This window comes from Phaseolus vulgaris, chromosome 5 (genome assembly GCF_000499845.2).
Source record: "Phaseolus vulgaris cultivar G19833 chromosome 5, P. vulgaris v2.0, whole genome shotgun sequence".
Classification (NCBI taxonomy): domain Eukaryota; kingdom Viridiplantae; phylum Streptophyta; class Magnoliopsida; order Fabales; family Fabaceae; genus Phaseolus; species Phaseolus vulgaris.
In genome coordinates this window covers 22924244-22950269 of record NC_023755.2, presented here as the reverse complement: position 1 = coordinate 22950269, position 26026 = coordinate 22924244, and the positions used below count along the sequence as shown (strand labels likewise).

Sequence of the window (26026 nt, the reverse complement as noted above, 5' to 3'; positions counted from 1 at the left end):
AAGGCGCCCCAAGATATGCCTTGTTTGGAGAGAATTATCTTCTTATTCTAAAATTGACTTAGAAAGACAAGCTAGAAAATTCTATTATACTATTTACAAAATTTATACAAGACTTAGGCAACTATTATCTTTTGTATTCTTTTAGGTTGGTCATCTACTCTTAGTTGAAAAAGAATGGTGGCTATAATATGGATGGTCTTCCATCAGATTCCCCTCCCTAAAAAAGGATCTAACCTTAGATCCGAATTTTATGATCTTTTAGTCACCATGATAAAAAAATCAGCATATTCCTCCTGGTTCAAAGATCCAATTGAAGAAATTTGGAAACATGATATAAATATAGAGAAATAAAAGAAAAATGATATAAAACCATGGTCAGGAAATGGTTATTTGATTTTTTTTATGTTTAAAAGACTTATGAAATTTCTTTTTCAAAAAGAAGATATAATAGAAGAAGAATTACCTCTCTCAATGGTAGTCTCGATGGTAGGCTTAATGAGACAAACAGGTTTAGATGATGAATATTCAATTTTTTTTTTCATTTTCTCTATCTCACTATCTATTTTTTCTTTTATTTTTATTTCATCCCTTCTTACTTATCGAGGTGTAAAAGGACACAAAAAAATTTAGTACCTTGAAAAGAAAAAGTGATTTTATTTGAATCACCTTCATAATAAGAATTATGATCATATTGCCAAGGTCACCCAAGAATAATGTGACCTATCTCCATTGGAACAATATCACGTAAAATGCTTTCTTTATATTTTCCTATGGCTAGATACATGTGCTTGGTGTTTTACTACTACTCCACCCTATTGACTTATCGAATGTAACTTATCTAGTTAGGAATGTGGAATCAATTTTCTTCTTGCAAAGACCTAGAAGCAAACTTCTTCTCCTTTGATTTGCTAACTTATTGGTCCTTCTTCTCGGTTTTGGGCTTTCGATTTGGGCTCTCGGTCCTGGCTCTCAGTTTGGGCTTGGTCAACTAGATCTCTTGGTTCTCGGTCTCCTCTCACGGGTAGGTGTGTGTACCTGCAAGGCGCTCCTGATGTGAGTTGATTTTAGATTTATCCAATTTAGATATGACACTTTACTTAGGATTGAGATTTTATCAATTATATGGTGAGAACCTAAAGAAGATCCCCACTGGACACGAACTTAATCAAGTGGTTAAGTAAGTGTGAAGGTTCACTTCTAGAGTTACAAGTAAATGATGATTGATGATGAAGGGTAAAAATTAAATGAACATGGAAGGAAACATAAAAGCATGATGGAAATCGATGGACAATGGAGGAAAATAAGAACATAAGAACACAAGGATAAATGGAGTAATGAAAAAAAGGAAGAGATGAAGGAAGGAAATGCTTATGTGGTGGAAGAGAGTTGGTCACGCCACTTGGTTATTTGATTTTTCAGAAAATTTATTTTCGCTTTTAAAATCCTTAAGATAAAGAAGATTTTAGAAAAATAGGTTTTGTCTTTAATTGTTCGTCTACTCTAACACCAAGTTAAAATAAATCGTTTAAATCATTATAAGGTAAATTCTTAACTTTATCCCGAATTTCATAGTTAAGACCACTTTGGAATCGAGCTATGGTGAGTCTAGATTCTTCTTTAATCCCTGCTCTTAACATAATTGACTCCATTCTCTGTCTGTATTGTTCTATAGTCATATCACTTTGGGTCAACATATGGAGTTGGTACACTAATTCTCTATCATAATAGGAATGCATATACCTTTTTCTAAGGGATGATCTAAGCTCATTCCAATATCGAATTTGAGGGAAATAATTTGACTTAAGATCTTTAATGGAGGTTGTCCACCAAGTTAGGGTTGAGTCATGAAAACTAAGGATAGCTTAGGTAACCATCTTCTCATGACCTATTTGGTTAGCCTAAAAAAATTGTTCAACCTTCATCTCCCAAGTTAGGCAATCGTCTATATTTGATGAGCCATGGGAAGAAGGAAGGTCAATCTTAAGTTCTCTATGTCCGTGATGGGATCTATGTCTATGTTGTCTAGGATTTTATTAGTAGTAATCGGTATTGTGATGATTACTATAATCATCTCGGCTTTGGAAGGGCTTCTATGACGCATGTTTCTATGTTTGTGAGACCCCTCTCCATACGTATTCCTAGATCTTTCCATATTTTTCTCTTGAGAAATTATGAATTTTAAAAAAATTTCTTTTATTTCAGAAAAAATTTGTGCTTGTTTGACTAATGTTTCATGGATATATAAAAATTAAATAATGCACATACCTTTTTTCCTAAGGGATGATCTAAGCTCATTCCAATATCGGATTTAAGGGAAATTATTTGACTTAAGATCTTTAATGGAGGTTGTCCACCAAGTTAGGGTTGAGTCATGAAAACTAAGGATAACTTAGGTAACCATCTTCTCATGACCTATTTGGTTAGACTAAAAAATTTGTTCAACCTTCATCTCCCAAGTTAGGCAATCGTCTATATTTGATGAGCCATGGGAAGAAGGAAGGTCAATCTTAAGTTCTCTATGTCCGTGGTGGGATCTATGTCTATGTTGTCTACGATTTTATTGGTAGTAATCGGTATTGTGATGATTACTATAATCATCTCGGCTTTGGGAAAGGCTTCTATGACGCATGTTTCTATGTTTGTGAGACCCCTCTCCATACGTATTCCTAGATCTTTCCATATTTTTTTCTTGAGAAATTATGAATTTTAAACACATTTCTTTTATTTTTTTAAAAAAATTGTGCTTGTTTGACTAATGTTTCATGGATATATAAAAGTTAAATACTACGTTGATTACCATTAACACTAGATTGATGTGAAGGTTTTCCCATACGTGAAATTTCGAAAAAAAAACTGATTTGTTTTTCACAAGGATTTGGAGAAACTCAACTTTGGTAAGAAAAATGTTTTCAAAGATATTTTTTTTTTTTAATTTTTTGTGTGAAGTAAATTAAGAGTTCAAGTATGAGCTTTCTCCAAGTATACTTCTAGGAAAGTGAGGTGAGTCACAATGGACTACTTAGGTACCAAGAATTTCCTAGCCATAACTTTTCTCAAATAGTTCTTAACACAAGTTTTCTCAAAGAACTTCAAAACAAATTTATAAATGGAAGTGAGTGTGTGAATGAAAAATGAATTAAAGATCAAAGAAAGATCTACTAATAAACAACAAAATATAAAACCTATCTATCACATAGACATACAAAGCAATAAAATAAAGGAAAGAAATTAAAGCAAAATAAAGGCAAGAAAGAAAAGGCTATTGAAAGTAAACTAGGTGAATTGTAAGGTGCAAGTGCAAGTGCCACTAGGAGTCCCTTGACATACTTACACGACTAATGCACATGAAAGAAATTAAAAGGTCTCTTTAGATTTCCATCGGAACAAATTCCCAATTAACCCAAAAGTAAAATACACAAAGGTTTTCTGATACTAAACAAAATATCAAGATGAAAGATAGAACCAGTTTTGATGAAGCCTTTAAAGCTTTTGTGATGTTCTAAAAATTCTACTTTGTGCATTGAATTATCTTGTCTCCTCCTTCCTCTCCTTTGATAAACTCTTTGCAAAAGTAGAACCTAAAGGAAGAAACCCAAGAATCCTCTTTTCTGATCACGAACAACATGCAAACTCTAAAGCCTTCACCAACCAAGGAATTCAAGAAATAAAGCAAGAAAAACACAATTTGAAAAGCTAAACCAAAAAGAGATTAATGTGACAAACTACAATGGAAAACCAAAGAAAGGAAAAACAACAATTAAAGGTAATAATAAAAGGCTATCACAACAAAGAAATGAACCTAAGAATGACTCGAGAATAGAGTAAAAATCATCATCAATGAAATATTGAACCGTTCAGATATAAAATTTCAATTGATTTGGACAAGTATTTTTATCACAATAAAATTCCCAATCCAGAACAATTTTACACAAAATTGGCAACAAGAAAAAACCTAAAGAAATCAAGAAAAAGAACACAACTACTAGACACAATTGGAAAATTATGTAATAGAAAACACTAATAAACAAATAGCCCTCAAGAACTCAAATATTCCAAAGAAAAAAGGCTCACGAGCTTTTACAAATTTTATGACTAAAACACATATACTTGGTGTGCATTTCTAAGAGGCATTTTTACAAACACATATGTAATGAGTGGAAAACTAAAATTATATAACAATTAAAACAAAAGCTAAACAAGACTAATTACAAAACAAGATTAAAAACTTACCCTCACCTAATTGCACACACAAACGAAACAAAACTTCAAGAACTCATAGGAAAAACACCAATATTTGAACCAAAAGGAATTTAAACAAAATTCTTTAGGGGGTTTGTAGAGGAATCAACAAGGAACACAATGAAATTAAAAAAAAAATCAAACTTTGATAACTCTATACAATTAAAACTCAACTTGACCATACCACTTCATGAAGAACAACATATGAAAATTCAAGAAACATCAAAGACAATGGATTAACAACAAGAACAAAGAAAATAAATGGTGGAAAATTAAAATAATCGGTTGAAACTCAAAATAAACAGTGAAGCTTTAAATACATGGTGGAAAATTAGAAAACAATGAAGAACATGAAAACATATGGTTCGACCATTGAAGAATACTCAAGAACAACCACAATTCTTTTTTTTTGAGATATAGGCTTATCTGGATTCTAGCCTTGCTCTAATCCACCTAATGCAATTCTTCTTGAGTGCTAGATGGAATTGATGGAAGGCAACAAAAGATTTTTAGATTTGTGGAGGAAGCAGCGAATGACTACGGAGGTTTACGAGTTTGATTGTGAGTTTGCATGTTGCAAGGGCTAAGGAAGAGGTTAGGCCAACTTCCTTGAGTTTCTAAGAATGCAAGAAGCATCATAGAGAGAGACTTGGATAGAATGTGTCGATAATTTCATAAACACAATTTTATATATCAATCAAGTCTAAATTTATAAGTTGGTGATGCTTCTATCCATCATTCACCAATCCACCACCCTGGCTCATCATCATCTTCCATGAAGGATAGGATACTAGAGCAAATGAAATACATGCAATTAGATCAAAGAGCTACATGGGAACATATACAAATGCAACAAAGTGCTAGTCATAGAGGAATTACGCATATGCATCAAGCAACATATCACAATTTCCCTCAAGGGCAACCTAACCCTTATATGCCTTCAAATCAATTTGGAGCTTATGTAGCTTGGCCGGGGGACAAGTTCTATTATTCAAGGGACAAATTCAATATATGAAGCAGGACCATCTACAGTTGTAAAGGAGGACTTTAATACAAAGCTGGATGAATTCCTAGGAAGAGAAGGTTGAGAAATAACATGGTTTATCTTTCTAGTTTTCTTTTCTTTTCAGTTTTTTAAATTTCTTGTCTTTCTAGTTATATTTTTAGTTGATTATTTTTTTTCTATTTTTTTTTCTTTCAGTTGTTTAAATTGCTTGTATTGTTATTGTTGAATTATTTTAGTTTTAATTTAATTGTTGAGTTGTTTTCTAGTTTTATTTTTTCTTTAAAAATAAGAACTGCAATATTAAATTTGAATTATGGAAAAAAGCATTAATCAGACTTAGTTTGAATAATAAACAGTGAAATGAATTAGACATAGGTTAGAAAAGAAAATATGATTGAATCTATATAGGTGTGACTCTACCAACGAAGGAGAAATGTTTTCCTTTCCATAAGGCAAACCTCTTTCTGATTTTGGTGAGATCATACATTGCGAGAATTGTTTTTTATATGATTAGCCCCCACAGGAACACCCAAGTATTTAAAAGGCACCTCCATGATACTACAATTTAAAATCTCTGAGAATTTATGCAATACATTATCTTTAACACCTAGACCAACTATTTTGCTTTTTGTGAAATTTATCTTCAACCCTGACACAAGTTCAAAACATTTTAAAACACATTTGATTGTCATGATATTCTTTACGTCCGCCTTACAGAAGAAAATGGTGTTGTCGATGAATTGCAACATACTACCGTGCACTTGGTTTTGTCCCACCTTAATCCTATCAAATAAACCTTTTGTTGTGCCTCTCTCAATACCCGAATCTACCCTTTGACTACAATAAGAAACAAGAAAGGTGTTTAGTGGGTCATCTTGTTTTAGTCGCTTGGTAGAGGAGAACTGGTTAGTTGGACTACCATCACTACAAGAAAATCATGAAATAGAAACTAATTTTAGAAACAAAAAAAATTAGTTGTTATAGTGACTAAATTAGAGACAATTTTAGAAACTAATTTTTTTTTTGTTTCTAAATTAGTTTCTATTATTGTTAAATAGTTTCTAAATTGATATCTAATTAGCTACCAAGGTTTTAACTACCAATTATTTGGATTTTAAATTTGGTAGAAAAAACCTTGATTGCTAATTAGATACCAATTTAAAAACCATTTAACAATAGTAAAAACTAATTTAGAAACCAAATTATTTTTTAGTCTCTAAAATGATATCTAATTTAGTCATTATAACAACTAATTATTTATGATCTCTAAAATTGATTTTCATTTCATAATTTTCTTGTAGTGCATTAACAAAAATAGAAATAGACAATGATTCTAACTAACTCATAATCCATTTTTTCCATTTGGTACATCGAGTGGAACATATAAACAAAGAAACAACTGGTTTGCAGAACCGGCTGCTATAGACCTCGGTGCCTGTATGGATTGCAATTAGTCATTTGTAGGAATACTATATATAGGCAGTGTAGAAATGCATGTATTTTGCAAATTTATGTAATATGTCCTCTACAGTTTTTGTTTTCCACTGGTGGGATGATGACCTTTTGTGTTATGTTTTGGTGACTCTTTTGACTACAATAAGTTTAAAATTCTTTATATATAAATTGAATCATCCCTTAAGTTCAATTAATTTCATTTATTTTTTCGATAAAAAACGAAAAGAGGAAAATAAGACAAGAAACGGTCACAATAGTAAAGATGGAGAATTTTAGAAATTTACAAAAGAATACATGCCTCTACATTATATTAATTTTTAGATTGAATTTTTTCCCCAGAATTTTTTTATATTACTCTTACAATAAAAGAAAATATAATTTTTTAAAAATAATATATAATTGAATTATTGGAAAATTGAGTCAAAAAGTTGTACACTTTATATTATTAATTATTAATAGATCTTCATTTGCTGAAACTGCAAATTTTATTTAAGGAAAATTCAACAACAATTGATCAAACAAATGAACAAAGGTAAACATAAAGTGTACGTAGAAAGAAGTACGTATATTACTCCTACAGAAGAAATCTCGAGAGCCCCACTTTACCCCCACTTTGCTTGACATCTTTCTCAGTCTGTTGTTTATACTCCGTAAAAGTGAATTTTCTGTAGATAGCTGGCTTTATGTGGCTTTTTATAACTGCTTCCTCCGAGGGACAGTAAAAAAAGGCCACAGAAAACCTCTCAGCTTTCTCTGCTGCAACAACTCTGTGTTTTATGCTTTTATAAACACCATTGCTCCATGCCTGCACATTATAGGATGCACAAAGTAAAGTTTAGAAGCTCTTCCAAGACCTAGCTTTAGTCAACCAATATAATAATAGAAAAAAACTCAAATTGTTGAGGGTATGTTAACCATACCTTTTATAGACACTGGTGATGTGTTTTTTGATTAATGGCGTCACAAAAAGTAGGGCAAATTCATGCATGTTGAAAATCATGCTTAACTTTATCTTCAACGTCAATTATGTCATTATTAATTATTTCTGACGTATTCATTCTAGCTGTCTGATAATTTCTATTGGACTGATAATCACATTTTCAAGCCTTTCTGGTCCATTCAGATTTGATGAGAAGTTTGTGAATATATATATATATATATATATTATTTTTTTTATCAGCAATATATATATATTAAACCACGTCCTCCAAGTAAGTCTTATCCTTTTGAAAATAACCATATTCATGATGCCAAACAAAACATTTCTCCTGAGCATATAATTCTGGGAGAAGATAATTACAAATTCTCATATAACATTTTTTTTATGAGTTAAATATATTTTTTTTATTGTAAACTATGATGTGAAATTTATTTTTATTCTTAGTATAAATTTTAAATTTATTTAGTACTTATGGTAAAAAAATTATTATTAATTTTATTTATGTAACAAATAAACTCTTTAAATGTGAATTATATTATAAATTATAAAATATATAATTAATAAGTATGAAATATTGTAACATTCTAATTTATTATAACAAAATTTCGTTTGTAAAAAAATTTGACAAAAATCAATAAAGTAAAAGAACAAAAATATATTTAATTTTTTTATTTATTAAATGAAAAAAATAGTAAACAATGATATATTTAACACTATCACCGAGTATATTATTTTCTATTTTTTGCACCAACAGAATAAAGCACAATTTATAACATTATTCTAGAAAAGGTGATGATGAGATTTCACCTGAAACAAGTCACCAATGTTAACGAGCAGAGCATGTGGATTAGGCTTAACAGCAAACCATTTTCCATCTTTCATCAATTGCAATCCCCCAATCTGGTCCTGATGTACGATGGTAAGAAAACTAGTGTCAGAGTGAGGCATTAAGCCATGCATCTTTGATATAGGGCATGAAGGATATCTATTCAGTCGAATGAAACAACTCTTTGCCGAGCAATGCTCTCGAAAATAGTTGGATTTCGCATTCAACTTGCAGGCTAGTATCTCAGACAAGCTTTGTGCAAGGGAGAACATTCGTGTTGCAAAACCTTCAAGGCTTGATCTAAATTAAGAAAACAGAAGTACTCACATTTCAGTTAAGTCACAAAACACAATGAAGCCACAGAGAGTATGCATGTTATTCAGTGTTTATCAATAAATGTTTGCTTGCCAAATGAACAGCATGCATGCCATGTTATTCTTGCTTCTTTGATTTGAAACATAAATGAACTGTCTAGAACTGAACTCAAATTCAAGCTGTAATAAGAATAAATTTAAATACTTTTATGATATATTTTTACTGTATGTTCTCATTTATTAATTAAAAAATATATAATGTATTTTTGTTTTATAAGATATTAAATATATTTACCTTTCTATATATAAAATGTATATTAGATAAGTTGATAAAGAATTTTCACAAAAAAATATAACATGACTGATAATAATTTGTTTCTTGAAAATTTGTCCATTTCTTTTCGACCAAATAGACTAAACGGAGAATCATTATAACTATCCCACATCATTCTTTGTTACAACACTTTTACTGGAAAAAAAGGTCTTATACCAAACACAGCTTTTTATTCTATTTTAGGTATTTTGATGTTTTTGTAAGCGTCAACATAAAAAAAGTTGACGTGACATGAATTGTCTATAAGGCTCGTGAAAAATGAAGGTGTATGGTCATGAGGTAGGTTGAAGAGGAACCCACTATATTGTACTAGTGCTGTCTGATAGTTGTAATAAGTTAAAAACATCTATTCCTCACTACACCAAAACAAGCAAGCCTAAGGTGCAAATTCAGCATGTATAAAGGGATCAAATGGTAAATAAAGAAGTTAATAATTGGCTGATATGTGTACACGAAGAAAGAGAAACAGTAATTTCAAAGTGTATCATCCCTTATTATCTTTCTATTTCACAACTCTCCTTTTTTTATACAACCACTTCTATATTTTGTTTGAAATTTTTCCTTTGCCCTGCTATATATGTATAACTGTTGTTACATCCTCATGTTAAATTTTTAAACATAGTTAGTGGCAAAGAGAAAAAAAATGAAGATATGTGCGTACCTCAGAGCTTCATGTTGGTTGATCCTTGAGATATCAGTGACATAAAAGTGAAAGGCTTCTGACCATGACAGTTGTCTGAGATTGGTGGCAAATGGATTCCCCCACCTGTAAGCTTTAGCAGATAAAGTAGAGAAAATAGCTTGTTGTGTTGACTTGTTCACAAAAGGTTGATAAAACACTTCCTTTTGCTCAATCTGCATGCTCTTTAGCAACTCCTGTGGAACACCATGATTAACAACTTGGAAGAAACCCCATTCTTTCGCAGCTTCTGCAATTTCCCTCATACATTCCTCTCTCTCAAGACTTAAACGGCCAAGGTCGATCAAAGGTATATCACATCTCTCCACTGTACAGCAGAAGCAGTCATTCCTTGAATCCCCTACGTGTTTTTGCAAAAGGGTCTTGTAGGTCTCCAGGAATGGTGGTTCATAATCCATTTGAGATGAAAATGTTACACTAATTCAGAAAACGAATCGATTATTATAAACAGGATGTAGATTCCACGTGAACTTAAAAATTAGGATGTTTAATGTATATAAACGAAGACAGAAGTTCAATTTATAAATTTTATAAAATGGAGTTAAACTTAATTTAATAAAATACTTTAGACCGTTATTATTAGATTACTTATGTATTTATGATAGTTCAAGTAATAATATTTTTATAAAAAATGGTTTACACTATTTATAAGTGTATAAAATGTTTTTATTTTATATTCAATGTTTTTTTTCTATATTATACAGAAGATTAAGCTTTTATGCAAAATTCTGGCTGAAAATGTTGCCAGAATTAGAATTCATAGTAGCAGCCATTGTTGCCCTAATTCTGCTGTACAGACATCTTAAGCACAAGCAACTGGAGTTTTACGAATATATACTTAAATTTGAAGGGAAATATATATATTTAAAAGTTCAACCACGAGCGCGAAAGCTTCATGAGTGATTATAATAATAAAAAATTATACAATGATCAAAATTTCACCTGCACTTCTTTGAAGATGATTATGGAACTTCAACCGCTTCGTAGCTTGCAAATGCTACCACTTAGTATGCTAGGAGTGAGATAAGAAGAAGACAGAGAGTGAATTCTGGCAAAGAAACTCAGAGGCAACTAGTCCTTAGAAGAAACTTCAAGTTTTATGTGACAAGAAGAAGAGCACGTAATGGTCTAGTTTAGTTTACTTGAGATATTGGTGGTTGCAAACAGATATTTTTATATGCATGTGAATCCATGCCATGAAGGTTGGAATAACACTACGATTAAGTATATGGTTAAAGGAGAGACCACGCGGCCAATCACAGCATCAGAAAAAGAGGGGACAAAGGCATGCACCACAACTACAACATACCATAAGATATCAGTGTTCTTCACTTGTAGCCACGAAGTGCAATCTGCGTTAAGAAGGAAAGGAACCAATAAAATATAGTTGTTCTCAAACGAAAGTTGGGGTCCAGATGACTATTGAAACTGCTACTCTCCTTCTTTATCTTTGGTCAGTCGGTTCGGTAACATCTCACTTCCTTTCCATGCAAACATCTTCATCCTCCCTACTCGTTCCACCTCTCTCGGTCTTCTCGTATCCCAAACTCGGATGATACCTGCAGAAGACACTCTAACGCTTAAGTCAATAAAAGTATGCGACACTTAGTAGTCAGAGTATTGTATGATGACGTACTTGGTCCTTGAAATCTATGTTATTTATATTATTTTAGTGGGTCTTTCTGATTGGGCCATATTAGAGGGCTTGGGTCATGTATAGGAATACATTACCTAGATCTTAACTATTGATTAGCTTGATTAATTCTGCTTGAGCGTAATTGGATTTATGTTGTCGGTCGGCCCATTGGTGGGGACCGAGAGATGGTATCAGTTGTACAATATACTTGTCCACAGGCTCGAGGATGGTTAATCTGAAGAGTCTTTATTCGAGACTGATGTGACGATTGGACTTTCTGATGTTTGACGTGACAGCAAGTGGCGCTTTGACGCGTGATGTGATGTGCATTAATGATGGGTTTTTTGGGTGCCATTGGATGAGGACCGTTGGATCCAGGGAGATCCAATGGTTGAGATCGTTATGATGCTTCATCTCCTAAGCCCCCCAAGGGCTATTAATAGTGGTTCCTTCCACTCCCGAATTACTGCTTTGCTTACTCTGGCACCCGAAACTCATTTGTCCTAGCGCGCTGCTTACCGTATTCTCCAAAAGGTTAGTTATGTCTTCCTTGTCTCTTTCTACATCGTCCTACTTGTCTCCCACTTCTCCTCTTCCTTCACCTCCTTCGTCTTCATCTTCTTCATCACCTTCATCTTCTTCTTCCGCAATCGAGCCTTTGTCGGTCGGGGCAATCCAAACATTAGAGTCTGTAAGGGTTGACGACCCAGACGTTGCGTCTGATCGATCGAATTCCCTCGGGCAGTCGTCCCCTTGTCTGGGATTTGACTGGGTTAATCCCAAAGTGACCGAGTTTATTTCGGTCTATCGGGAGTCGTCTTCCCTTGATGTCTTCATGGATAAATACCATTTGTTGAGGTCAGATGCTTTTGATGGCATCCTGTCTCTTGCTAATTGTAGCACGACTGATTCTATTTGCATGGGTCGGTTGTCTCCTTAAGGTCTGTTTTTCTTTATGTATGCTTGCTTGTTTTTTGACCTTCATGTCGTCCTTCCATTTGATGATTTCACAATGGGTGTCTAATACAATTCAAGTAGTCAAGAAGATGACCAAGGACCCAAAATACAATTCACACTATGAGTAGTCATCTCAACAATCAAGTCAAGATCCCACGAAAGTTCAAACGGACCTCACCAGAAGAAGAATTTGGCATAGACTAGAACACCAAATATTCTTTCTTCTGGTCTTTTTAAAAGACAAAAACATGTTTGTAAATAAATTGGGCTCACTTTGGGAGTCTAAATAATAAAATAGGCTAGAGTAAGTTCACATAGCATAAAAGGGTACTTAGCAAAATGGGCTTGTACCAAGCCCAGTTTTTCAAGACAAGGCACCTAGAATTAGGGTTTTTAACCTACCTTCCAGAAGATGTGCCTAAAGGTGCGGTTTTGACCATGGTCAACACCCTAGGCAACCCTTCTCCCTTTGTCCATTTTACCATTCCCCATCTTGCCCACCAAGGCACCCATTCTTATAAATAGGGTGCCTTGCCTTATGTATTCACAACTAGATTTTGAATAGTAAAGAAACTCTGGAAGAGTGATTTTGTCAGACTTGTGAGCTCTCATGTTGGGTCTTGTATTGGGTGGATAATATCTTAAGTGGCGGCTCTTGCATCACTCATCTTAAGTGGTGTGACTTCCTTTCTTCCCATAAGATCTCTTCATCCCTTCCTCTTTTATCTTTTATTTACGCCTCCTTCCATTCCATACATGTCTTCTTTTAACCTTTAATTTTGTTCTTTACTTTGTTCTTCTTCTTCTTTAATTGTTCATTGTCTCTAATTCCACTGCATCATTTGTCACCTTATAATTGTCTTTTCTCTTTTTCCTTTTGAAGTGAACATTCACACTTACTTAACTACTTGGTTAAGTTTGTGTCCATTGGAAATTAACTTAGGGTTCTCATCATAATTGCTAAATAAAAAATATTAAACAAAAAGCAATCAATAAAATGTGCAATCCTAAAATCAACTCACATCATGTGGTAATCAGAGCATGGTTTTAATTGTTCTTATCTTTGTTGAGTTGATTTCTGCCTTTAATTTTTCAGCACATTTCAATTCTTTCTTTTACCTTTAAGCAATTTAATTTCCGCTTTATAATTCAACACCTTTCTTTTCCGCCTTTTAATTCCTTGTCATTTACAATTCCGCTTTTTATTCATTAAGCACTTTAAATTCTACTTTTGAATTCTTTTGGTGTCAATTTTTTTGTTTCCTGACCACTTTTGCTTGGGTCTTATGTTCTTGTGTTTTAGGAGTCTTTAAATCCTTTCTACTTATTTTGTTTTTAATTGCAAAGAACTAAAAACAACTAGAAATTTGATTGAGTAGAAGTTGACTTAGTTCCAAACAAAGAATTCAAGTGATTATATGAATTGAATCTCAATCTAGTTGTGAAAATTGAAAGTGAATTAAAATATGCATGCCAAGATTATGGACATTTTAAATCCATAAAACAAAAGAAAAGACAAAAAAAAAGTTTGTGCAATTCACTTTTTAAGTTCAAAATTACTAAAAAGAGGATTCTTTTTTTGTGGCAAATTGTTTTCATATTTGTGGAATTTTATCCTTCTTACTTTTACAATTTCTAAGAAAATTAAAACTTCATAGTTAAAATTTTAAGTAAGTTTCTTTGAATCTTCATTCGTGATTTTCTTGTTTGTCTTCTCAAAGTTTTGTCACTATCTTTTTCCCATTTGGTTTAACTTTCTTTCTTTTAAGCTTTTCTTGCTTGTCTTTCAAATTTTCTTAAGTGTTGTTGTGGGGATCTTTGGTGAGCAAGTGTAAGAGCTTTGTCATCTTTCACTTGAGGTGTTGCTACCAATTGTAGACCTTTGTTTTTAGAGTGCAAATCCTTCTTAAGTGCATTAGAATTCTTCCCTCCTTTACTAAATAGTCGAGTGATACACGTGAGGAATGGATAAGATTGTTATTTTTTTCACTAATTGTTTGTTCCATTTTTGTGCAAATTATGGCTCATTTGTCTTCAAGAGAATCTTCAAAGCCACAATCTCCTCAAAAGGCATATCTTTTGGGAGAGCTTGCAAACACCAAGAGGACATTGGCCAAAAAAGAATAGGAGATGAGGCAACTAGTGGAAAGGTTGCAAAGATTAAAAGCGGCTCAAGAGAGAGAAACTAGAGAAAGGAGATGGGAACCAAGAAGAGTCTCTATAAGTTACATGCACTATGAAAGTCAAGAAAAATACCAAGATTGGAGAGTGCATAACTTTGAAGAGAAGTGTCATCAACACCCACCACCAAAGAAGTCTTTTCCATTTGTAAATTTACCTAGCTTTAGTGGAGATAGTGACCCAAATGTTTATTTAGGATGGACAGCTAAAGTAGAACAAATCTTTAATGTGTATGAAGTCCAAAAGGACAAAAAGATTAAGTTAGCTTCCCTAGAATTTTTAGATTATGCCATGCAGTAGTGGCATCAAGTTGTAATGGAATGCATGTGCGCGCGGTTTGTTCCTTCTCATTACAGGAATGAACTCTTGTTGAAGCTCCAGCAACTTCATCAAGGACCTAGGAGTGTAGATGAATACTTCAAAGATTTAGAAGTAACTTTGACAAAGATTAATATGCATGAAACAAAAGTGTCAAAAGATTGCTAGATTTGTGAGTGGATTAAGAACAGAAATCCAAAATGTTGTAGAACTTTATCAGTATACATCTTTGGAAAAATTGGTTCACCTAGCCATCAAGGTTGAATCACAACTTTTTAAGAAAACATCTTTCAAACATACTCATAATGATTACTTCTATGACTCATCTTGGAAGGGTAAAAATAAATTTTCAAAACAAGATAATCCTTCCAACCTCTTTAAATAATCCACCCCACAAACTTCTAAAAATCCTTCTCCTTCTAGGACTAAATCGCCAACCAAACCTCAAGTACCAAATGTTTTAAATTTTTAGGTTTTGGGCACATAGCTGCCAATTGTCCAAACAAAAGGACTATGATGGTTAAGGGGGGGGGGGGGGGGGGGGGCTAGTGTAAGTGACCACAGTGATCAATTTTCTAGGTCTAACTCCTCTTCCCCTTCAAAAACCACTAGTGAAAATGAATGTGAGATACCTTGTAAAGGTGACTTATTGGTGATAAGGCGAATATTCAGGACAATTCCAAAACCTTTGGATGACATCCAAAGATAAAATATTTTCCACAACCGCTGCCTTATCAACAACAAGTTATGTTCCATGGTAATAAATGATGGCAAAGTGTTATTGTGGCAAGTACAAGAGTAGTGGAGAAGCTTGGATTACCCACTATATATCTCTCATACAAAGCCCTATAAACTACAATGGCTTAGTGTCGAAGGTGAAATCATGGTGTGTGTTGATTTTAGATGTTTTCATTTATGGTGACACTTTTTCTTAAGATTGAGACTTTAACAATTAATGGTAAGGATCTAAGGAAGATTCCCACTGGACACAAACTTAACCAAGTGGTTAAGTAAGTGTGAATGTTCACTTCGCATAGGCAAAGATGAAAAACAAGATATGGTGAGGATGAGATGCAATTGCGGAATTAAACTGGGCACAAGGTAAACATCAATGGTGGTCATGTCCTCCCAAATGATGCACGATACTTATAATTATGAGTGAAACTCAAACACAACAAATAAAAGACTAAGAGACAAAAACATAAATGGAATGGAGGAATGGAAGGAAAAATGGAATGAGAAAACTTATGGTGGTGGGTGAGAAATGTCACGCCCCTTGGAGAATGATTTTGCTCCAAGATGAGTGTGTTGGTCGCCACTTGAGAGCTTCCCAAATCACTCAAGATAAGAACTCAAACCTAAAAGAACATAAGCCTCACTAAGATCTCACACAATTTGTGCAGAGTTTCTTTACTTCATTCAAATTCAACTTTTAAAATACAATGGGTAGGCCTCTTATTTATAGGTTAAGGAGCCTTGGAAAACAAGCAGGAGGGGTAGGATCGGAAAAGGGAAAAAATGGGCAGCCTTAGGGTTTGACTAAGTCAAACTCGCACCTTAGGCTTGTCCTTCTAGAAACTAGGTCAAATTGTCTTCCTAAAGGACTAGGAACAAGCTAAAATGATACCTACACCCCCTATTATGCTAAAGGCACCATATTCTAGCCTATCTTTGCTATTTGGACCCCCAAAGTGAGCCCAAATTATTTACAAACATATTCTATTTTTTAAGAAGACCAAAAGGAAGAACTTTTGATATTCGGGTTTGTAGCTTCTTCTTCTTTTTCTAATTCTTTCTCAAGACCTGGTGAGGCCTAGCTTTCTATCTTAAGATGACTGACCCTTTTGGGAAGTGCTTGTTGTGTCCTTAATTATCTGTCGGTTTGTATCACTAAACAATTCCTCATAACTTTTGCTATAGGAAAGTATAAAGATGAGGTTTTATGTGATGTTGTGCCAATGGAAGCAACACATTCTATTGTGAAGGCCTTGACAATATGATAGACAAATTTTACATGATGGCCATACCAATAAAATTTCTTTCAACTTTCAATGGCACAAGCTTATCTTAAAACCCCTCTCCCAAAGAAGTTCACTAATTGTAGGCCTTAAAAAAAAGGGGGGTGAATTTTTTATAAAAGATTTTCGCAAATTTAGAAGGTACAATAAAAGCCAAAGAGAATCAATTAATCATAAATCTATTCAGATGAACTTAAAACCAGTTTTCACACAAACAACAGAAAATCAACCGGTTGTTTTTGCAAAACAATCGGTTGTTTATAGCAGCAGTTATAAAATTCAACCAATAGAAAATTTAAAGAGATGAGGGATATAGAAATTCAAACAGTAAATTTATATTGGTTCACTCTTAACCAAGAGCTACATCAAGTTCCCATAAAACCTTTGAGAATTCCACTATGCAATCAAAACACCTTAATTACAACACACATCAAAATGGTGATCTTGAACCTTTCAAGAACACACACCATCTTTGGCAAACACAACACATAATTCAGAACACCCTTTGAATATGAACACCAACAATTATTACAGAAATACAATTGTTAAGAGAAAAGGAATGATCACACCTGATACAATCATATATTGAAAAGAAGAAAATACAATGCAATGCTATTCCACTCTTTGAAAGAATCCAAAGCTTGAAGCAATCTTGGAAAAATTGATTTGAAAGAAATAATTTGAATCAATAACAACCAGGAGCGTAAAACCGATTATATGTACTTCAATCAGTTGTTAAAAATATTTAATGCAAGAGCCAAATCAGTTTTAAATCAATTATAACAGATTGAACTAACTTAACATAATTCTGTTAAGAAAATTAAAAAACAATCGTTTGATTTTTCGAAACAACCGATTGAATTGGTTTGACAGCAATGTCAACCAAAGTCAAACAAATTCAAATCCTTTTCAAAAACCTCTAAGTGTAAAACAACCGGTTGAAACGACAATTCAACAGGTTGATTTTCCACTTCTCTTTGAAAACACATCTTTTTAAAAAGGATTAAAAACAAACAACTTTGAATCAAATCTATGAGTGGATTACTAATTCAAACTACCCAAAACCCATACACACAAGCAGCAACAAAGCCTTCAACCAATCTTCATGGATTTGGAGACATCAAAGCCTATCTTCAAAAATTCGGACTTTTGCTTTATTATTTCTTCGAAATGCATAAGTTAAGATAACCGTTATTGACACGGTCTACATGCTTTGTTGTATCAGTATCACTTTTGATTTAGCTAAGTGTTTGTGTCGGTACAATATGCCGGTTAAGGCTTCGTCCTTGACCGAATTGAGTGTGTAAGGTGTCAGTAGAGTATGCCGGTTAAGGCTACATCTTTGATCACACCAAGTCTTTGAGGTGTCAGTAAGGTATGTTGGTTAAGGCTACATCCTTTACCACACCAAGTGTTGTGGTTGTCAGTAGGGTATGGCAATTAAGGCTACGTCCTTAACCAAACCGAGTCTTCAAGGTGTCGGTATGGTATGCTGGTTAATGCTACATTCTTGAGCGAACTGAGTGTTGAGTAATGCGAGAATTTAACTTATTGAAATAGACTATTTGAATAGAAACGCCTCGTTAAAACCTGTTCGACCAAAAACCCTCCTTAGAGAAAAAACGACCGAACGAGAAAAGAGTGCATGAATTTTATTCATCTTTAACTATAATAAAACATGAGGTGCATGGAATTCCACATCCTCTGTACATCTTTTCCCGACAGCCACGCTAGGTGATATGCCCCCCAACTGCAACTTCTCGAATTCGGAAGGGGCCTTCCCAGTTGGATGAAAATTTTCCATCACACTTTCTTGTTTCGCTCCTCATTCTCTAGACGAGGTCTCCCTTATGAAAAATCCTTGGCTAAACCTTTGTATTGTTCCGCCTGGTTGTTCGTAGCTTGCATGCGACTTCACGGATTTTGCTCTTGTCATGGAGTTCTTGCAAAAGGTCAAGTCCGATTGAGAGACTCTCTTGATTCAGTGATAAATCAAAGAGTTGCCTTCTGATGGTGGGCTCACCTACCTCAACCGGGATCATAGCCTCGATGTCGTATGTTAGGCTATATGGTGTTTCTTGCATTGATGTTTGAGGGGTGCAATGATAAGCCCATAGGACTTCTAACAGCTCCTCGGTCCATCGCCCCTTCGCTGTGTCGAGTCTCTTTTTTAGCTCACTCAAGACGACCTTATTCGCGGCCTCGACCTGGCCATTAGTCTGGTGATGTTCAACCGAGATCCTTAATAGAAAGATTGGAGCCCTCGGTCGATGAACTGCCTCCCATTATCTGTTATTATGGTGTGAGACACTTCGAAACGACACACTTGGTGAAGATGGAGGCGAGCGGTTCGGCCTCAATCCACTTGGTTAAGTAATCCACCCTGACCAAGAGAAACTTTGCCTGCCCCTTTGCAAGGGTGAAGGGGCTGAGGATGTCCATGCACAGATGGCGAACGACCATGAAGATATCATATTGTGTAGCACTTCTGGCTTGAGGTGTTGTAGGGGACTGCACTTCTGACATTTGGCGCATTTCTTCACGTACTCTGCGCAGTCACCTTAGACGGTCGGCCAGTAGTACCCAGTCCTGAGGACCTTGGCAACTATACTTTGTGCGTCCGAATGATTGCTGCTTACCCCTTCGTTGATCTCCTTGAGGACGTACTATGCTTGCTCTTTGGTGACACACTTCAGCAATGGCCTTAAATAGCCTCTACGGTAGAGGTCCTGGTTAATCATAGTATACCTTGAACATTGCTGCCTTAACACCTTTTCTTCCTCTAGCATACATCTACCGTGTTCAAGGTACCAGATGATTGGAGTCATCCAAGTTTCGGCTTCTGTAACAGCTAGGCACTCAGCCTCTCCCACACTAGGTTGTCTTAGCCAAATCTGCATGACGGACCTGTGTTGACTCTTCCTTTTGGTCTTTGCTAGCCGATATAGCGCATCGTCTCTCGCGTTATCCAGTGGGCGAATGTGTTCCACCATGACCTTTTGTAACGGGCTATGATGTTGCCGACCGTGTGATAGTATCTTTTGGAGTAGGGGTTCCTTTACTCCAAATTCACCCTGGGAGTCGCTTTTGCAGGTTACCTCGCAACCCCATGTCGTATGTCAAGTTTAAGCCGGCTAGGATAGTCTCATATTCAGCTTGGTTATTGGTGGCTTTAAATCCAAACTGGAGTGCCTGCTCTAAGAGGAGGTCGCTCGGTCCCGTCGAGTACAACCCCTGCTCCACATGCAATTTTGTGTGATGAGCCATCCACGTATATTGTCCATCCAGCCGAGAGGTCCTGTTGAGGAGTGAGCTCGACGGCGAAGTCGGCCAAACACTGGGATTTAATCGCACCTCTCGGCTCATAACGAATATTGAACCCTGAGAGCTCCACTGACCATCCTATCATTCGTTCTGCAAGATCGGGCTTAGATCAAATTTTAAAAATTGGGTAATCAGTTCTTACCGTTATGGAGTGGTTTTGGAAGTACGGGCGCATCCTCCTGGCCGTTAGGACTAGGGCGAGAGCCACATTCTCTATCATTTGGTACCTTGTCTCGGCCACGTGGAGCGTCTGACTAACGAAGTACACTGGTCGTTCCTCCTTCTCTACCTCTTGAACCAGCGTCACGCTAACTGCTTCTTCGGAGACCGAGAGGTATCCCACGATCAGTTGGTCGGGTCTCGATTTTTGGATAACTGCCGACGAGGATAGGAAATCCTTCAGTCATTGGAATATTTCTTCGCACTTCTCGTCCCATGAGCTGTTGCACCTCCTTTATGTTTTGAGGGCTCTGCATCTCAACAATCGTCCGACACTTGTCCAGATTGGCTTTTATGCCTCGGTGGGTCAACATGAAACCAAAGAACTTTCCACCTTCAACGTCGAACGTGCACTTCTCCGGGTTGAGCCTCATATTTTTCCACCTTAGCGCTTCGAAGACCTCCTCAAGGTCTTTGATGTGTTGGTCGCATGAATCCGACTTCACCACTATGTCGTCCACATAAACCTCTATACACCGACCAATAAGTCCCTTAAACACCTTATCCATGAGCCGCTGGTAGGTTGCTCTAAAATTTTTCAGCCCGAATGAAATTACTTCGTAGTAGTAGTTGCCACTGTCCGTCATGAAGGCGATCTTCTCCTTGTCCCAATGGTGCATGCTTATGTGGTTGTAGCAAAAGTAAAAGTCCAAGAAGCTCAGGATCTTATGAACGGCTGCTCCGTCCACCAGCCGATCGATGTTAGGAAGTGGGTACGAGTGCTTCGGGTAGGCCCTATTGAGATTCATATAGTCAACACATATCCTCCATTTACCATTAGGTTTGGTAACCATGACTACATTGGCCAACAAAGTGATATACCGGGCTTCTCGATAAAAGCTTTTCAACTACCTCCCTCGCTCCTAGCCTCTTCTCCTCGTCAAGATTTCTCTTCTTCTGCGCAACCGGGCGCGCCTCGTTGTACACAGAGAGCTTGTGAGTGATGATGTCCGGGCTCACACAGGTGTTATGGTCATGCCCACGCAGGTGCTATGTTCCTCGTCGAGAAAGGGAACTCGACGTAGTTCCTCTCTTGTTTCCAACCTTTCCGATGTCATTTGGGGATCCAGATCAACCAAAGAAACCGTGTGGTCCATCAGTATCGCTTGAGCCTCCCTCCGAGGGGACTTTCGTCTTCGAGAGGATTTGCGCTTAGGGGATTGGTCGTACCGCATGGGTTCCACCCAAATGCTTTCTGCGTAACATTCCCTTGCAAGCTTCTGATCCACATTCACTGTTAGAATGTCTCCCGACAACGACGGGAACTTCATTGCGAGGTGGGGTGTTGAGATGATCGTTGTCAGCCAGTTGATTGACGGTCGTCCCAATAGGATGTTGTACGAGGTATTGGCATTGATCACCAGGTATCGGATCTTTATCGTTTTACTTGCCTTCCCCTTTGCCGAAGGTGGTATAGAGCTTGATGTAGCCTTTAATACCAATCCTCTCACCCGAGAAGCCGACCACATGGTCGTCGTACGACATTATCTCTGCCTCGGGTATCCTTATAGCTTTGATTTTTTTTCAGTAGAGGATGTCTATGGAATTTCCCTAGTCTACCAACGTCTTCATGATGGTGAATTTGTCGATGCGACTGATATCACCATGGGGTCGTCGTGCAAGGGGTCGACGCCCTTGAAGTCTTCGTCGGTGAAGGTAATGAGTGGCATACACCCCGTTCACCTGGTGCACTGCCCTGAGGTGCTTTTTCCTGGCATTGTTGGAGTTGCCTCCACTAGCGAATCCCCCAGCTATCGTATTGATCACCTCACGATCACCTTTTCTTCCGTTTCCTCTCGGGGGCTCTCCTCTTATTGAAGGATCATCTCTTCTCGGCCAATGCTCAGGTCGGCGGTCATTCTCCTACACCCTCGGGGGGGGGGTGTAGTCTCTTTTTCTTACTCATTCTTCTCTTCGTGGGGACCGCTTTGCCCCTGGGTCCCCCTGCACGAATTGACCGAGATGCCTGACCTAGATAAGTTCCTCAATCTTATCCTTCATGGCTTGACAGTCCTCGGTGGTGTGCCCGTTGTTCAGATGATACTGACACCTACGCGTACAGTCGACATTATCAGGACTTGCTGTCTTCCTTGATGGCGGAATCAACTCAGTGCTTAAGGCCTCGTCCAGGATATCCCCCTATCGGTAGTCAAGGGGATATACCTTGCGAATCAGCTCCCCTTGTTCGCATTATCAGAAGGAAAGGAACCAATAAAATATTCTCAAACAGGGGTTGTGGCTAAGAGAACTATTGAAACTGCTTCTCTCCTCTCCTCTCCTTCTCGTATCCCATACTCTGATGGTACCTGCAGAAGGCCCTCCAACGCTCAAGTCAGCAAGGGTATTCGGCACTCGGTAGTCAGAGTACTGTATGATGACGTATTTGGTCATTTGAATCTATGCTATTTATATTATTTTAATGGACATTTCTCATTGGACCAGATTAGAGGACTTGGGTCATGTTTAGGAATACATTACCTAGCTCTTAACTATTGATTAACTAGATTAATTGTACTTGAGTATAATTAGATTTATGGTATCGGTCGACCCATTGGTGGGACCGAGACATGATATCAGTACTACACTACATCAATGTTACTATATACTATTATTGGAAAATGTGACTTTGAAAATTATGCATTAAAAAAACAACTTTACAATTTTGATTTCATCAATTACACATTGAAACACGTAAATTTTTAATAGTAATTTCATCAATTTTATATTTTTTAATTTTTAAAAAAGTTATTTATCTTTTCAGTTATAATATATATATATGTCATCATCATATCAACACTTTTATTATTACTTTTATATACCATTTTTTTCATATTTAAATAATTATTAAATATTTACTATTTATGTTTTTTTAGCATTATTTAAATTATATTGTTTTAGTATAAAGTGGATAATGAATAACGTTGTTTTTTTACTCCAAATCCTAAATTGTTATTATTTTAGTTAAAATTTAAAAATTGTTATTTTTTGTTTAAATATATTTATTTCATTTGTCAGATGAATGTTCTTAAAAATTAGAAGTCAGGAATTCAGTGAAAAAAAGAAGTGATAGAAGTTGAAAGGTTTTATAAAATCACAGTATGAAAAAAATTGCTTATAAATAACTAAAATTATAGTAGTTAATATTGGAGATTGATGTAATGATTAGTTCAAAAACATATTTACCGACAATAATTGAATATTTTCATTTAAATCTATTTTTATTTATTGAATTATGATTTATTGGGGAAAAGTTTGATATTAAGTAACATTTGATAATAAAAAAATCAACCGTGAGAAATGATATCTATAAACTTGCCTGGATAATGTTTTTTAATCCATGATTCATTTTACATAATCCACATAATCCATCCTTAAGTTAGTAAAATATTTAGAAAATGTTAATAAATATAGTTCAAAATCATTTTAATGATTAAGTGTCGAAACATGTATGCCTTTACAATTGTACTACATATATAGTACACATGTATGCCTTTATAATTGTACTACATATAGTGTCGAAACATCCTATGCAATACCGTGACCGTCTCGAAACATACTAATCACTCAGTTGAGTATATTTCAGTATTCTAAGAATAGAAATAATGTATGAGTTTAGCTGAGAAGTTCTAATTTGTGTTAGACTAATGCTAAATCACATAATCAAGGTTAATCTACATCCATAGTGTTAGAACTCAATCCCTCCTTATAAACAACAGGGTGATTAATCTTATGATTGACATTTAAACCATTAAACTAAAGCACATATCAAGAGGAAACTCAATGCCTTGGCGAACCTACTATCTAGACTTCCTAGCACCAAAAGACAAAGTCAGTGATGTGAGTTGATTTTATATGATTCCATTTTAGAAGTGACACTTTACTTAGGATTGAGATTTTAACAATAAAATGGTGAAACCTAGGGAAGATCCCCACTGGACATGAATTTAACCAAGTGGTTAAATAAGTGTGAAGGTTCACTTCCAAAGGCAAAGATAAAAATCAATATAAGGTGACATGGATGATGCATTGCTGAATTTGAAAGATATGGAAGAAAGCAATGAAACAATGCATAGCCAAATTGAAATGAAAGAAGAACAACACATAAGCACAATGGAAAAACCGAATGGAAACAAGAGAAGAACACAAAATAAAGTGGTGGAAATGGAAATGAAGGAAAAGGATGGAAGAAGAAAGCTTATGTGGTGGATTGAGAATGGATCACGCCACTTGGAGTGTGATTTTTCCTCCAAGATAAGTGTTGATGACCGTCACTTGAGATCTCCCAAATCACTCAAGATGAGACCTAATGCTAAGAGGAAACAAGCCTCACAAACACCTCACACAAATTGTGCAAAGAAACTTTTCTATTCAAATTCAACATGTGAAATACAAAAAGTTAGGCATCCTATTTATAGGTGAAGGTGCCTTGGAAAACAAGGAGAAAGGGATATGATGGTAAGACCACATAAAGGTGCGGCTAGGTCATTGACCAAGTCAATGCCGCACCTATAAGCCAAATGTTCTAGAAAGTAGGTCAAAATCCTACCCTAAAAGGCCATGTGATAAGCACACTCCCCCTAGTATGCTAAAGGCACCCTATTCTACTGAAATTAAAAATAATGATACCAATTGATGTTCAGCACCCAAGGCCTGTGTTCTACTCCTCGATATCCTCTAGGGCAAGCTAGGTGCTGAGGCAGTGGCTAGAGAATCCTCACCTAGCCATGTGTCTTGAGGCATGCTCTTAGTCATCCTCCTAGGAGACTAGGCTTGGTCAGTAGGCGCACTCTCTCATAGGTCCTCATCAATAGGTTGGTCATACAATAAACTTTATCAACACCGAGAGTCGAAGAAGAATTGAAATGTTTTGAAATAACCAAGGTCGAGACTTGGATGACACCAATCAAGAAATTCCTCAAGATTGGAGAGTGTGGCGAAGTTGATAACAGGACAATTAGAAAGAAATGTTCACACTTCGTGTTGATCAGAAGTGAACTATTCAAGCGAAGTCTTTCTCGACCTCTACTCAAATGTATCTCAATAAAACAAACCAAATATATCCTAGAAGAACTTCACTGAGGGGTTTGCAGTTTGCAGTCAAGAGGGAGAACAATGGCAACCCGTGTATTAAGAGTCGACTACTATTTGTCGAAAATTCAAAGTGATTGTTCTGAATGTGTGGATTTGTTTTTAAAATGCCAAGAGTATGGAAATCATATACAAGTCAAATTGGATGAGCTACACCATATGTTATATTCGAGGCCATTCACCGTGTGGGTAATGGATATCGTGGGACCATTTCTACTCGAAAAGGGCTAGTGCAAGTTCTTCTTAGTTGCAGAAAATTACTTCACAAAATGGATAAGGTCGAACCATGGGTAACTATCTCGATCAGAAAGTTAAAAGTTTCGTTTTGAAAAACATTATATGTTGATAACGTATCCCCCATATGATTATCACAGATAATGGGAGACAGTTCACTGACAAGGTACTACGAAGGACTCGACATCATACACGCGACAAGCTCGACGAACACACCCAACCAAATGGGCAAGTCGA

General features: G+C 35.9%; 1 protein-coding gene across 1 annotated transcript; it reads right to left on the bottom strand.

Annotated features, from left to right (window-relative positions):
- Positions 1-7153: 7153 nt before the first annotated feature.
- LOC137834458 (gibberellin 2-beta-dioxygenase 8-like) lies at positions 7154-10215 on the bottom strand. Its single transcript, XM_068642506.1, has 3 exons — positions 9776-10215; positions 8448-8766; positions 7154-7505 (listed from the first exon to the last, which is right to left on the bottom strand). The coding sequence occupies exons 1-3, from the start codon at positions 10210-10212 to the stop codon at positions 7275-7277; spliced, it is 987 nt and encodes a 328-aa protein (XP_068498607.1). The 5' UTR covers positions 10213-10215; the 3' UTR covers positions 7154-7274.
- Between the last annotated feature and the right edge of the window lie 15811 nt (positions 10216-26026).